General features: G+C 36.4%; 1 protein-coding gene across 8 annotated transcripts in view; it reads left to right on the top strand.

Annotated features, from left to right (window-relative positions):
• ATP8A1 (ATPase phospholipid transporting 8A1) overlaps positions 1-13,156 on the top strand; it is a 242,128-nt gene that overhangs the window by 174,373 nt on the left and 54,599 nt on the right. For all 8 annotated transcript variants that reach the window (XM_019928250.3, XM_019928247.3, XM_073805203.1 and 5 more), the window contains 2 exons: positions 8,173-8,356; positions 8,449-8,559. In XM_019928250.3, the coding sequence (XP_019783809.1) occupies positions 8,173-8,356; positions 8,449-8,559 (295 nt within the window). The remainder of the gene's footprint in view (positions 1-8,172; positions 8,357-8,448; positions 8,560-13,156) is intronic.

Here is a 13,156-nt window from a genome sequence, read left to right as displayed (position 1 = left end):
CATAGCCTCTAAGAATGCTGTCCTGTCTCTAAATCCACACTGCTTAGTGTTGAATTCTGTCTTCACCACTTACTTGCTGCTTTACTTTAAGTTATGTAATTTTTCTGTGCCTCAGTGTCCTCATTTATAAAATGGCAATACTAGTAATCTATCTCATATAGGGCTCTTCTGAGAATTGAACGAAATAAAACAAGTAAAGTGCTCAGAACATAGTGAACAAATAAGTGTTATATTAGCTGTTTTTATGAAGTGTGTCTCTTTTAATTTTTTTTTTTTTTTTTTTTTTTTTTTTTTTTTTTTTTTTTTTTGCTGTACACGGGCCTCTCTCACTGTTGTGGCCTGTCCCGTTGCGGAGCACAGGCTCCGGACACGCAGGCTCAGCGGCCATGGCTCACGGGCCCAGCCGCTCCACGGCATGTGGGATCCTCCCAGACTGGGGCACGAGCCAGTGTCCCCTGCATCAGCAGGCGGACTCTCAACCACTGCGCCACCAGGGAAGCCCGTGTGTCTCTTTTAGACACCATATTGCTGGATCTTTTTGTTTTAGTAATGTGAGAATCTGTGTCTTTTAATCAATGAATTTAACCCATTTATATTTATTATTATTGCCATGTTTGGCCTCATGTCTTCAATCTTATTTTGTGTTTTCCATTTATTATGCTTTTTGTTTCTTTTTTCTCCCCCTCCTTCCATTGTCTGAATCAGATTTTCTTCATCTGATTTGAAAGCTTTACAATCTATAACTATGCTGTGTCTGATTATTTCTAATTTTTGATAACCATATTTGTGCTTATTGTCTATATGTATTAGTATGTCTTCCCTTCCCTCCCCCTCCCCCATAAAGAGACAGGTACTGAATGTATTAAAGTAATTTTGTGCATGCATTCAGGAGCAGTCAGGTTACTTTCTTTGTAAGTGATCTACTTTTTCTCTCTAGAAGCTTTCAGAAATGTTTCTTAATCTTAGTTTAACCATAATGTTTCTAGTGGTAGATACTTCTTTCTTACATTTCTTTTTGGTGCTGTATTAATACAGCCCTTTCAATCTAAGGATATATTTCTTTAATTCTGGAAAATTATTAACTATTCTTTTTCATTTTATTCTTTTTTATTCTCTTCTTGGACTCCCATTATATATATGTGTAGTCAACTTTATTCCTTCATTTCATTTTTCTCATAATCTGTCCTTTAATCTCCTGATTTCTTTTGGGAAAATTTTTTGTTTGCACTATCGGGTTCTATCATTTTTACTACTCAGTTTACTATTGGCTTCTTTATTTTAGTAGTTTTTTTTTATATAACTTATTTTTGATTGGTTCTTCATTATAACTGCTTGTTCCGGTTTCATGTTTCCAGTATCTTTCCATATCTTTCCAGGGTTTTTTTTCCCATACTTGTTTTAAATTCTTGTTATATCTGGTTTTACAAGTTCTTCTTTCTTATAAGTTACTGTATTTCTTTTGTGCTCATGATCTTCTGTCTTATAAATATTCCCTGTGAGACTATTTTTCCCCATTTGCTCTAGTGGGCAGTAATGTTCCTTTTAGGGGAAAGGTGAAAGCTGGGTCCTAACTTGAGGCAAATTTGGAGACAGGGTTCAGTCTGAGCTTAGTGAATCCCTGTTTTCCCCCAGTTCCTTTACCCAAGCACTGCTCTTGCTAGAGGCAGCCACATTGTGATGGAATTGCCTGAGTGAGGTAACATTCAAGGGTTCCCAGCACACCCATATTATTGGCACCTGTCCCTGCCTGGCTTCATGCCCTGAGGTGTACCAGAAAGCTCTGACTTTCCTCTTCCAAGGCATGAGGTGAGAATTTTCCTGAGGTTTTAAGCTTTAGAACATTGAGGATAATCCTGGAATTGGTGTGTTTTGTTTTTCAAGCACATTATTTTGTGGACTTTGAGTTTCGACAGGTTCCAGGCCTAAGCCAAAGTTCGCAGTTGCAATGAGAGAGGAGCCCCTTCGCTCCATCCAGCCTGGTCTCAGCCCCCTCACACTGGTCAGCCTGGGGTTGCACAGGGTACCATGGAGAGCAAAAAGTACAGCTGGAAAGCTTCTCCCACCTGATTGTTCATCTATGGGCTCTGGCACACCACTCTTTCTCTCTATGCCATTTACCTTCTAATAGTCATCCATCATTTCCTGTTTCCCCAAAGGTTTATCACAGATTTTGTGTTAACTGATAATTGTGACCCTGAAATCTAGTGAACTCCTTTTTCAACTCATGACATCTTCAGGGTTTTATTCCAATTTCTGTCAATAGTCTGTGCTGCCACTTTTTCCATCTTCTACTAGGTATTTCTGAGAGAAGGTTCCTTGGAGAAACCTATCCACGTAGGAGAGAATTCAAAAAAAAAGGCAAGTGGGGGATGGAGGATGGAAGGAAAGAAGGGCAAGTTGATTTTATTTAAGCCCAAAGAAGCTCCAGCCTTTCGTTACCTACCCAGAGTCATGGGAAAGGGGAAGAAAATCAGTGCCCATATGGTCCCCGAACAGATATGGTGAATGGGAAGAGATGGTGGCCATAGGTCTTACCACTCTGAGAGCCATGTCACCATAGGGCAGAGCTTAAAGGGAGAAGCACTCAGCCTTCTTGAGTGGATGTGCTTCCTAATTGGAAGCCCACCAGTCCTATCAAGTGAGGCTCCCTAGACAAAAAGAGGTGGCTGGGCCTTGTCCCATGTTGGAGAAACTTCTGTCTCTCTCTACCACTCCTGTCTTCTTAAAGCGAGAGTCCATAGAGAAACCCCTGTTATATAGGCTCTTAATATTTTCTGAGACAGCGGCTCAATAAAAGTCCTTAAGTAATAACTCTTAGGGGCAGAAGGAGGGTTCTGAGATCTTCTACTCTCTTTTCCTTTCTTCTCCTTATATTCTTCCATAGAAATTTCATCACATAGTAAAGGAATTGAATAAATGGAAATTTTGCAAGAAAGAGAAATTCATCTAATTATCCATGATGCTAAGATTACAACTCTTATTCATGTTTGACAGTTCACTGTTAGAAGGCAGTCTGCTGTGTACCTACAGTATAGAGGAACTATGTAAAGGATTATTGGATTCTTCAGGCTTTCTCAAATTGAAGGTTTGTGACAACCCTGTGTTGTCAAATGATGGTTAGCATTTTTTAGCAATAAAGTATTTTTAATTGAGGTATGTATATATCTTTTGAACAGTCCAAATTAATATTTTTAAGGCACTGCTACTATATTCTTTTTTAGTTCCTATTGCTTAGAGTAGTCTGCTATGTGTTGAGTACAGTGCTGGGTCCCAGATAATTAGATGGATGGATAGATGGGTAGATTGATTTTTTTTTTTTTTAATGAACAGTACCGCTGTGGCAAACTGTTCTATGGTGTGAATACTATAATAAAGATTTCTTCTAGGAGTTTTCTTTTTAGTGCCTTAAACGCACTAAAGGTCTGTTTGCCAATTAATAGTTCAGGATGCCTATGCACACACACATACGTGCATATTCCAACATACGCTGTCAATGTGATCAGTCATTATTTAAAATATTATCTAAACCATTGAAACGGAAGTTTACCTATAACAACATAAATTCCACAAAAGAGAAGTTTTGCATCTAAAATGCATTGCAAAAGGAAATCTTTTTTAAAGATACTTTCTTTTTTTTGCCCTGTGGCAAGGCTATCTGTATTTTGTTTCTGTAGACTCAATTTCCCTGTATTATAAATTCCCCTTGATGCCTCTGACTTCACAGTGTGTCAACAGATGTTGCTTTTGCAGACTAGGAAAGCACTCACTCATCAGTCATTTGAATAACACAACTCTCTTACCTAGAAGTGGGTGAATGTTTCATTATGTACCCTATGCTAAGAATCATTTTTAGGATTTGCTATTTAAGTGGCTGTTTTCATTCCAGTAGTAAATTGATGGTGAGTTTCTGGAAGTGTTACAATATTTGCATAAATTTTGGTGCATGTAACACAGATTTTTTTGCCATATTTAACTCCTCCTCAATTCAAAACTTTATAAATGAGCCTACACATTTTAGTTCAAAGAGTTAAGTAAGATCTCATAAATTTTTCTCTTAGGTTTTTCTCTCTTTTTGTAATTTCTTTATTAGTCAGCAGAATATGACTCAATGGGGAATAGACTGATATTCACAAAGAGAAAACTTGGGAAGTTTGTTGCAAAGGAAAGTAAAGCAGGTGCCCCACTAATGATCCTGACCTCTAGAGAGTTAGCAGGAGCAGTCCTCAAGCTTCCTAAATACAGGGGCTCTGTAAATACAGGGTCATTATACAAAGCACTTCAGGATAATTAAGAAATACTGTGTTCTTCTATGTTCTTAATTTTTTTTCTAGATTTACTTTCCAAAAGCAACTTTATAGTAACTTTTAAGTTTGCAATATGTTTTTAAGTTAACATATTATCAGCCTCATTTTTAATATATGTGTGAGATTTTTCTAGGTTATTAACCTAAAAACACAATACAGTAAGATAAATTATTGTACTTCTTTTAGCTACCTATAAAAAGTCCCTTAAAATATTCTTTATTATGTGACTGTGTATATACACACACAAATAATCCTTATCCATATTCCATTCAAAAAGGTGATTCATTTAGCTAATCCCATTAAAAGGGTGCAAAATGAGGCTCATATAAGATGGGCCACCCTATATACTTTCCAGTTTAAATGGTAAAAATTTCCAGTACTCCAACCTAATGTTCACAGGGCAGTGAGAGTTACTACATAGCAAATAAGAAAAATAATGAATAACACGTGCAGAAACTGCAGCCAAGATAATATCTGAAAAGCATATTGCACTCAGTGTGCCGCTAGGTTGTATCACAAAGGACCACCCTCTGTTTGTGGAGCCACAGGGAAGAAAACGACTTTATAGCAAATGCTGGATGTTTAGTCCTTTTCCGCAGAGGCTCTGACTTCTTCCAAAGAAGAAAGAGCAACAGTGGAAGAGAAGAGAACCGTGAATAATTTAAGTCCTGATGCAGACCCATGGGTGGTTAAAAAAAAATAATAATCTAGGGTAGAAAACAGAGCACTTTTATGATGTCCCTGAGTTATGCGTTGGATCACTATTGATATTTGTAAAAATTTAGGTTTTAGACACTCTCAACCATGGATGTGTGGTTCTTGATAGGCATTTGAAAGAATTAACTTGTGTGGTAAGGTTGTTCTAGACTCTTCTGGAAATTGTACAGATATAGAAGCAAGTTTACAAAAGTCAAGAAAGTAAACTGGGCTGGAAGGACATTCTTTAGTGCATGCCTGCACTTTTGCTTCAACGAGTCGACTTGGTGCTTACCGGGAATTTGGGGGTGTTTGTCCCTTAATCTGTTTATTCCTGTTGTACTTCTTAAAGTAGTCATCACTGAATTAAATGTTTCATAAGCCACCAAAAAATAATCTAACCAAAATTGTTGCTAGGAGAACCAGATATAATGCTATAGAAAGACTTCTTGAGTTGCTGAAAAAAATTGCTGTTGAATCTAGGGATAAGATAACAGTAAACTGGGTGGAGGGCATCATTATATTGTAGTTTCCACTAACTGAAACAAACCATGGATTGTGCCTCGTGAGTGAGGTTTCTGTAAGAAAAATATGCAGAATTTCAAACACAAACCCCTTTGCAACATATGGTTCTTTGCCCTACATCACAAGCTTATACATTTATATTTTGAGTTAAATGTTTTAAGTACGTATATTTTATGAATTCTCACTTAAATCTGACATCTTTGTTTAGCAACCAACTACTATTTCAAACCCATCAGATACCAAGTCTTCTACTGTTTCTTGAATCTTCTTCCAACCCAGTTGTCTACTTGTATCTTGATAATGGAAGCAGATAACCCTTGCTCGTGGCAGTTGCAATGTAATTTTGGGAAGTTTCTCACTACATCATCGTCTTTTTAAAAAAAAAAAAAGCAAGCATTGTTCTCGCCTAGAGAATTCATGCTCTGCTTTTAACACCTGAGTTAGCCACATCCATAGAGTTGGTAAAAATCCTCAGCCAGTTTTAATTTGGGGGCATTGAAAATTGCAGTGTCAAGCAGAGAAAGCAGTAGTTGGTTGTAATAGCCATGAAAAAAGAAAACAAAATTTAATCCAGCTTTTTTCTGATGCTTCTTTAAATCATTAATATTAGCTCACCGTGCAGAGATTTTATCCTTTGTTACACATTCAGCTTATGAAAAAAAACCAAAATAAATACCAGTGTTTCCCATGATCCCACGGTTTGACTTCACAGTGTACTTAGATTGTGAGCCTGTTAAGTTGTAAAGGGAATTGGATAAATGTTTTCAAATGCTTCTCTCTTTTCATGCCCATTTCCCATTTGCTTTTTAGATCATTTCTTGGTGAGAATTCTTTTTTGACATTTACTAAATGTCAGCTATAGTCCATGTTTAAAACATTGGCCTAGAGCCAGTGGGCTAACCAATTTATATTAGCCTGTTAAGAAAAATTAAATAAAATGTGAAAATGAAATGAAAATTGCTTTGAAGAAAAATGAGGGCTGACAGTGAAAAAGCCCATTAATGGCCTGATACTCATCCATTTTTTGCTGTATTCACAGTTGTGTCATTGTGTACTGTTGTCATTTTGTGCTGTTGCTGTTCTTCCAAGGGAAGAATTAAAAATGATTCTTTCATGTAGCAGCCATTTATTGAGTACCTACTCTGGATCAGCGCTAAGAATACAAAGATGAGGAGCCTGGTTCAGCCTGCAAGCAACTCACAGTCTAACACAATGATTCTCAAACTCAGACCAGATCTGTTCTTGGCTGAAGGCTTTGAGAAGGGCAGCTGGACCTCCTAAAGGCACATATTTGTGCAGAACATCCACTGCTAGGAATTTTCCCTAAGGAGATAATCAGGGAAATGTGCAAAGATGGATTGAGTCTTCCAGAGTCATGATCTTCATTTCTAAGTTGAATAATAAATGATTTACCAGATGTTCCAGCGGATACTTACTGTACTTAACCTTGATAAAGAATTTAGCTCTGGGTTATTGCTCTTGTCCACTAACATTGTGTATATTAGTTGTTTCTCAGTAGTTCATTACTATCTTAATAGTTTACTGAGCCAGATCACTGTTCAGTTTTTCTTTCTTTCTCTCTAATCGCCAAGGTAGCATGGATACTAGATTAAGTTAATCACGCCAATGCATATTCTGTCATTGAACTCTTCTGTGAGTGTCCTGGTGACTGTTTCTCAAATTGCGTTTAAAAGTCTGTGCTAAGTTGCTCCAAAGTTAATACCAAATAGGATTTTGGTATGGATGCTGGTGTTCTGTGTTCCTGGTCCACCTTTGTATAAAAGGTTACTTGATTCTACTTGGCCATGGTTAGTAGCTTCGGAAGAAAATTGAGGCACGTGAGCTGTGTAATCAAGCGCTTGGTATTTACTTTGGTTGATTCACCACGGTGGCTGAGAACAAGTTGAGAAGTTAGCTAATTCCCTACTGTTAATTTAAGTTGTTTTAAATGTATAGTATATCATCTAAGATCAGCTTATGGAGGCTCAAAACTTTTATTTTCAAGGTATAGGAGAAGAGTTAGTGTTTGGACTACCATTCAACAGCCTTTCTGGCCTTCTTTTTCATTCAAAAGTGAAGAATTAGAAGTTCTGATATTATTTGTTAGGAAGTAATGGAATTTCTGAACTCAAATGTCATTTTTTAAAACAAATTTATTCACACATTCTGGTAAACTAGTACTTAACAAGGCATTGTAGCGTCTATCTGTCACCTAGAGTTTTGCTTCCAAGCCTTTATTTTTCCTTTAAAGTGGCAAACCAGGCTCACAGAGAACTAAACATTTGTAAACCTAAGACTTATCCGTGATGATTTTTTTTTTTTTTTTTTTGCGGTACGCGGGCCTCTCACTGTTGTGGCCTCTCCCGTTGAGGAGCACAGGCTCCGGACGCGCAGGCCCAGCGGCCATGGCTCACGGGCCCAGCCGCTCCGCGGCATGTGGGATCCTCCCGGACCGGGGCACGAACCTGTGTCCCCCTGCATCGGCAGGCGGACTCTCCACCACTGCGCCACCAGGGAGGCCCCCGTGATGATTTTTTAGAGACCTATTCATTTGTCTCTTCTGCTGCTTTTATGCTTCAAGACAATGACACCTTAAAATTCCTTTTTTCAAAAAACAAAATTGATTAATAATTTGTTCTAATTTAAGGGTTTCTCCTCTTCAAAAATCTGAAGTTGTTGAGATGGTTAAGAAACAAGTTAAAGTCATAACACTTGCCATTGGTGATGGAGCAAATGACGTCAGCATGATACAGACGGCACATGTTGGAGTTGGAATAAGTGGCAATGAAGGCCTTCAGGCAGCTAATTCTTCTGACTACTCCATAGCTCAAGTAAAGCACCATTTCTGTAAAACACATTGTTTGTCTCTGTCAACTGACACTATGAAGAGGAAAATACTAATTTTTTTCCATTCTTATTTTAGTTCAAATATTTGAAGAATTTGTTGATGGTTCATGGTGCCTGGAACTATAACAGAGTCTCCAAGTGCATTTTGTACTGCTTCTACAAGAATATAGTCCTCTATATTATTGAGGTAATCCCAAGTTCAGTTTAAAAATCCTTGTCATTTGCATACATATTTGAAACTTTTTTGTGTGAAGGCATTTCCTTATCATTTTAATTAATCCTTCATTTGCCCACTTTTTATAACTTCTAAATATGTTAAAACAAAAAGTTCGTCAGCCATGGAGAATTATGTTGAAATTGTGGCTAAAAACATACTGCTTTGGTAAGAAATGATGAATTATAATTGCTAATGAAGTAATGTGTTTGGCTTTTAAAAGACTACAAACTATGTAGCATTTTTTTTTTATAAAGTTCAAAAACATACAAGAGAAGACAGTACACTGTTTAGGGATGTACACAAGCAAAACTGTGTTTAAAAAGAAAAGGAAGGGAATAGTGGACATAAAACTGAGGCTATCAGTTCTACTAAGGGGTCTAATCAGGAAAAATACACAAGTAGTTTTGCTAATATTGGTCATCTTGTAGTTCTTATTATGTCTCAGACTTACATAATTATATACAAGTATTCTTGCTGTTCGGGCCTGTTTTGGTTTCTGAGTTTGGTAGGTAACAAGAGTCTAGATAATGAGGAATTTGTCTAAAAATTATCAGAATAATTCAGTTCCTGTGTCAAAGGAATTTCTATATTCCTCTTCATGTACACACATAACATCATTTTTTAACATGAAAAGTTAACCTGGGTCAGGAATATCACTTTTAAAAGGAGGCATTTTGTTCTGCAAACATGTTTGCAGTACCTACTGGATGCCAGGCACCAGGCTTAGTTCACCAAGTACAAAGTAAATCAAGCAAGGTCCCTATCCTCCAGAAGCTTGCCAATAGAAATGTAGAACAAGCCACATGTGTAATTTTACATTTTCTGGGAACCACATTAACCACAAGTAAAAATTAAAGCCCAAATTAATTTTAAATTATATTTCATTTAACTCGATATACTCCATAGTATTATTTCAACATGGAATCACTATAAAAATTATTAATGCAATATTTCACATTCTTTTCTTCATACTAAGTGTTCACAATCTGTTGTGTATTTTACACATGCAGTATATCTCAGTTTGGACTAATCACATTTCCAGTGTTCAAGAGCCGTATGGCCAGTGGCTACCCCCCTGGATAGCACAGCACCAGCAGATGAATAAGTAAACTGAACACTCAGGATGTGATAAATAAGTTATTTATCTTTTTTTTTTTTAACATATGACCATTTTATCATCAGAAGCTATATTTGTAATACTTAAACTCTAGGTGTTACCAGTTTCTTTCTCCTCTTGCAGCTTCACAAAGCATGACAATGAGCTCTCCATAGCTTGTTAAGAAAACCCTCCATCTTCCAGTCCTGTCAGAGGCACTGCCTACACCCTCATAAATCTGCCTTGGGGTCCCTTACAGATGTTTGTTTATGCCACCTTGCCCTCTACTCTGTTGACTGTTTCTACACATCTGTCAGAAGAGACACAACCTAACCATATGCCATGTGGAAATAATATCCCATACTTCACACCACAGAAGTAACACCATAAACAAAACAATCAGTAGACTCCACATTTCCCTTATTGATACATTAGTTGGGAACTGCTGTATATTTGCTTCAGCTGTTCTTTATGCCTCTGTCTGAATGTTTATCTCCTTAGCAAAATGTTGATTGAGCATAGTTCTTATTATGAGTCAGACTAATAAAAATAAAACTTAGTTTTGAAGTGTACAGGCAGTTTTATTTATTGGTCACTAAAAATCTATAATTAGGTTGCAACCCATTAGATAAAATAGACACTTTAAATACTTGGAAACATAAATAAGATAATCTATGAATTTACTTATTGTTCATTACTGCTGAATTTGGTCTGGAATAGTCTGTGTTTTGAAGCAAACTGCACTTCCAAAATAGCTTATGAGATCATACAAAATATTCTTTTTGTTTATATAAATTTGTGATTATTTTCTAATATAATTATTTGTAATTCCCAGTCCTAACTTTTCTAGTTATATTTTCTTCTCATCCCAAGACACTGACCTTCAAAAGAATATCCATTTATAGTTTATTTACGTATACTCTTGAAGGTACGAGGAGTTTAAAGCCACTGGCAGCAACAAATCTGCTTACAAAGTATTAATTTTGTGAAAAGAAATAAGAGTACTCAACTTGCCACTTCTTAAATCTATTTGACAATCAACAATGAAGTGGTCAAAATTATGTCTAATGGGAGAAATAAAATATATTAAACTCAAATGAAAAACTAAATCTGCATGCTCTGTTTCAAATCCAGAGTTATGTGATTTGTGGTTGATTGGCCCTAAATTTTACTAGGCTTTGAATTTAAAGCCTCTTTGAGAGATATTTAACACTGATCAGATTCTATACATGTTGAAAGGGAAGCAAGTCCTAAACTTTACTGGAAATCTCATTCTTAAGTTATTTTTCTTTTAACAGTTTATGGAAATGTATTTTGAATATAATTCAACTATCTTGGAAATGAATTGACCTCTTAAATCAATTCCCAGATACCCAACTTTTGCCAGCTAAAACAAGTTCTGCAGATGTTAATGGCTCACGTCAATACTGTGAATGAATAGACAGAAAACACATCATTGAATGTCTCTAGTGAGGACAACTGCCAGTCTCGAATCTCCCCTTTCAGTTTTTTGTGCTGTTCAGGCGTGGGAGCAGAGTACTCACTGACTATTTGTAAGCTGCTGTTTAATATGCAGAAATGCTTCATCGGGGAATCGGGGAAATGTCTGTGAAGTTTTAACTGCCACGCCTCTACTAGGACATGGAAGTTAGAAAATAATACCAAGACAGGAAGGTCTGAAGTTTCCTTGCTAATAAAGGAATGGTATGGAATGCTATGGGTTTTATAGATTATCTGCAAAAACTGCTTTTGCCATTGCCATACTGCCGGGAATGTCACTATCTAGCTACTCCATTGCCATAAATTACAGTCAAACAAATAAATACGGATTTGGCAGGTGGCAGTATAAAGCACTTGCTTATGGTGGCTGCCCAGCAGCAACCCTAGGTGTTCATTGAAATTACTGACATTTTCTAAAGAGATTTTTTTTTCAATTTCTCTGAAACATCTGACTCCTTCCTAGCAAAATAAGACCTTTTCTTTCAAATAATCAGTCACATCCAGGTTTTCCAGGAAGATCCCAAAGCAGTGTAGCGTTTCTAATTTCCAGAAGCTTTGATTAAAGTCAATGAGGTGATACTTTCCCAGCAAGTTGTGCTGGGATATGGATTTCCTGTGACTTTAAATAATTTAGATACCTCCCCAGGGGGGCTGATGTTTTCTTTTTGCATCCATGATTTTGTTGAGTCAAAGGAGGGACTTTTATGTGTTTATAGTAATTTAGGTGTTGTTTTATTAAGTATGGGATGCGTTTCTAATATATCTTTTAACTACAAATCTCAGACTAACTTGAAATCAGCCTTCTGGTAGACTTCTTCACTGTTAAAAAAACCTCTTTTCCTTTAAGATTTGTAAACTTCAATGCCAAAATATTTGTATGAAGATGTGTACTATATTGGAAGGATCAATTCCTATCTAGTCATTTCTCCTTTTTCAAAAAAAGAAATTAGAATATTAGCTTTCTAAAGTGCAGGAAGAGTATTTCTAGAAACATGTTCACATACCTTTCAGTAGGAAAAATGAAATGGTAAAAATGTGTTGATAGCTTTCCACTTAACAATGTGTGCATTTCTCTCATAAAACCTTCAAGTGGTGCATTTTCAAATCAACTTGGACTGCGAGCATGCTGGTTTATTTGCAAGTTATTTTGAACTGGAAATGTCATGTAAATATCCATTGATTTGAGGGAGATTCCTGAATTTCAAGCTCATAGTGGTGTTTTAATCAACACCAAAAGTTACGTACAAAGAGACCAGGAGACCATTCACATTTACAAATGTTTATTAACACACACATTTATTAACATAAATTTCTCCTATTATGCAGTATTGATGATTACCAATGCATTTATAACTATAAGCTTTGAGCCAAATCATGCCCATTAGAGGAATTTGGTATGCATGCAGCTTTGGCTTTCTTCAGACCAATGAAGATTAGACTGTATCTTCTTAGACTACTAAGGCCATAACTGAAAGTTTGTGTTTAAAAATTCTTTATATTACCATCATACCCTAAGAAATCTGAATGCCACAATAGATCACAGTCGCCTTCAGGGAGAACATTACCATCACCCAGAGCATCACAAATATGTATTTACATAATCCACATCTCAAAAAGGCCAAGTGTGAAAACACAATAGATAGCGTTGAAGTCTGTCTTGTCCATTGGTGTCTACTTAATGCTTTAAAAAAAAAAAAAAAAAGTTTAAAACTCAGCAGCACCCCAAGGAATAAATTTAACTTATGTGAGGATGCTAGGTTCTTTTAAAGTTTGCATGTAGCAGTGAATGATCTGGCTCCTAGCAGAGGGCACATGTTCAAATGTTTTCTGTAAATATATGTAGCAAAGCAAGTAAGAATTTCAGATTTACCTCTGATTTCTGTGCTTTTGTTCTTTTTGTTGTTAATGTGTGTTACAAGCCTAACACAATTTGGACTTATTTTTCATGTGCTATTGCTACTTTGTTCTCTT

The sequence above is a fragment of the Tursiops truncatus genome, chromosome 5, assembly GCF_011762595.2.
Source record: "Tursiops truncatus isolate mTurTru1 chromosome 5, mTurTru1.mat.Y, whole genome shotgun sequence".
Lineage (NCBI taxonomy): Eukaryota > Metazoa > Chordata > Mammalia > Artiodactyla > Delphinidae > Tursiops > Tursiops truncatus.
The sequence above is the reverse complement of the archived record's forward strand: the minus strand, read 5'-3'. Positions and strand labels throughout refer to the sequence as shown.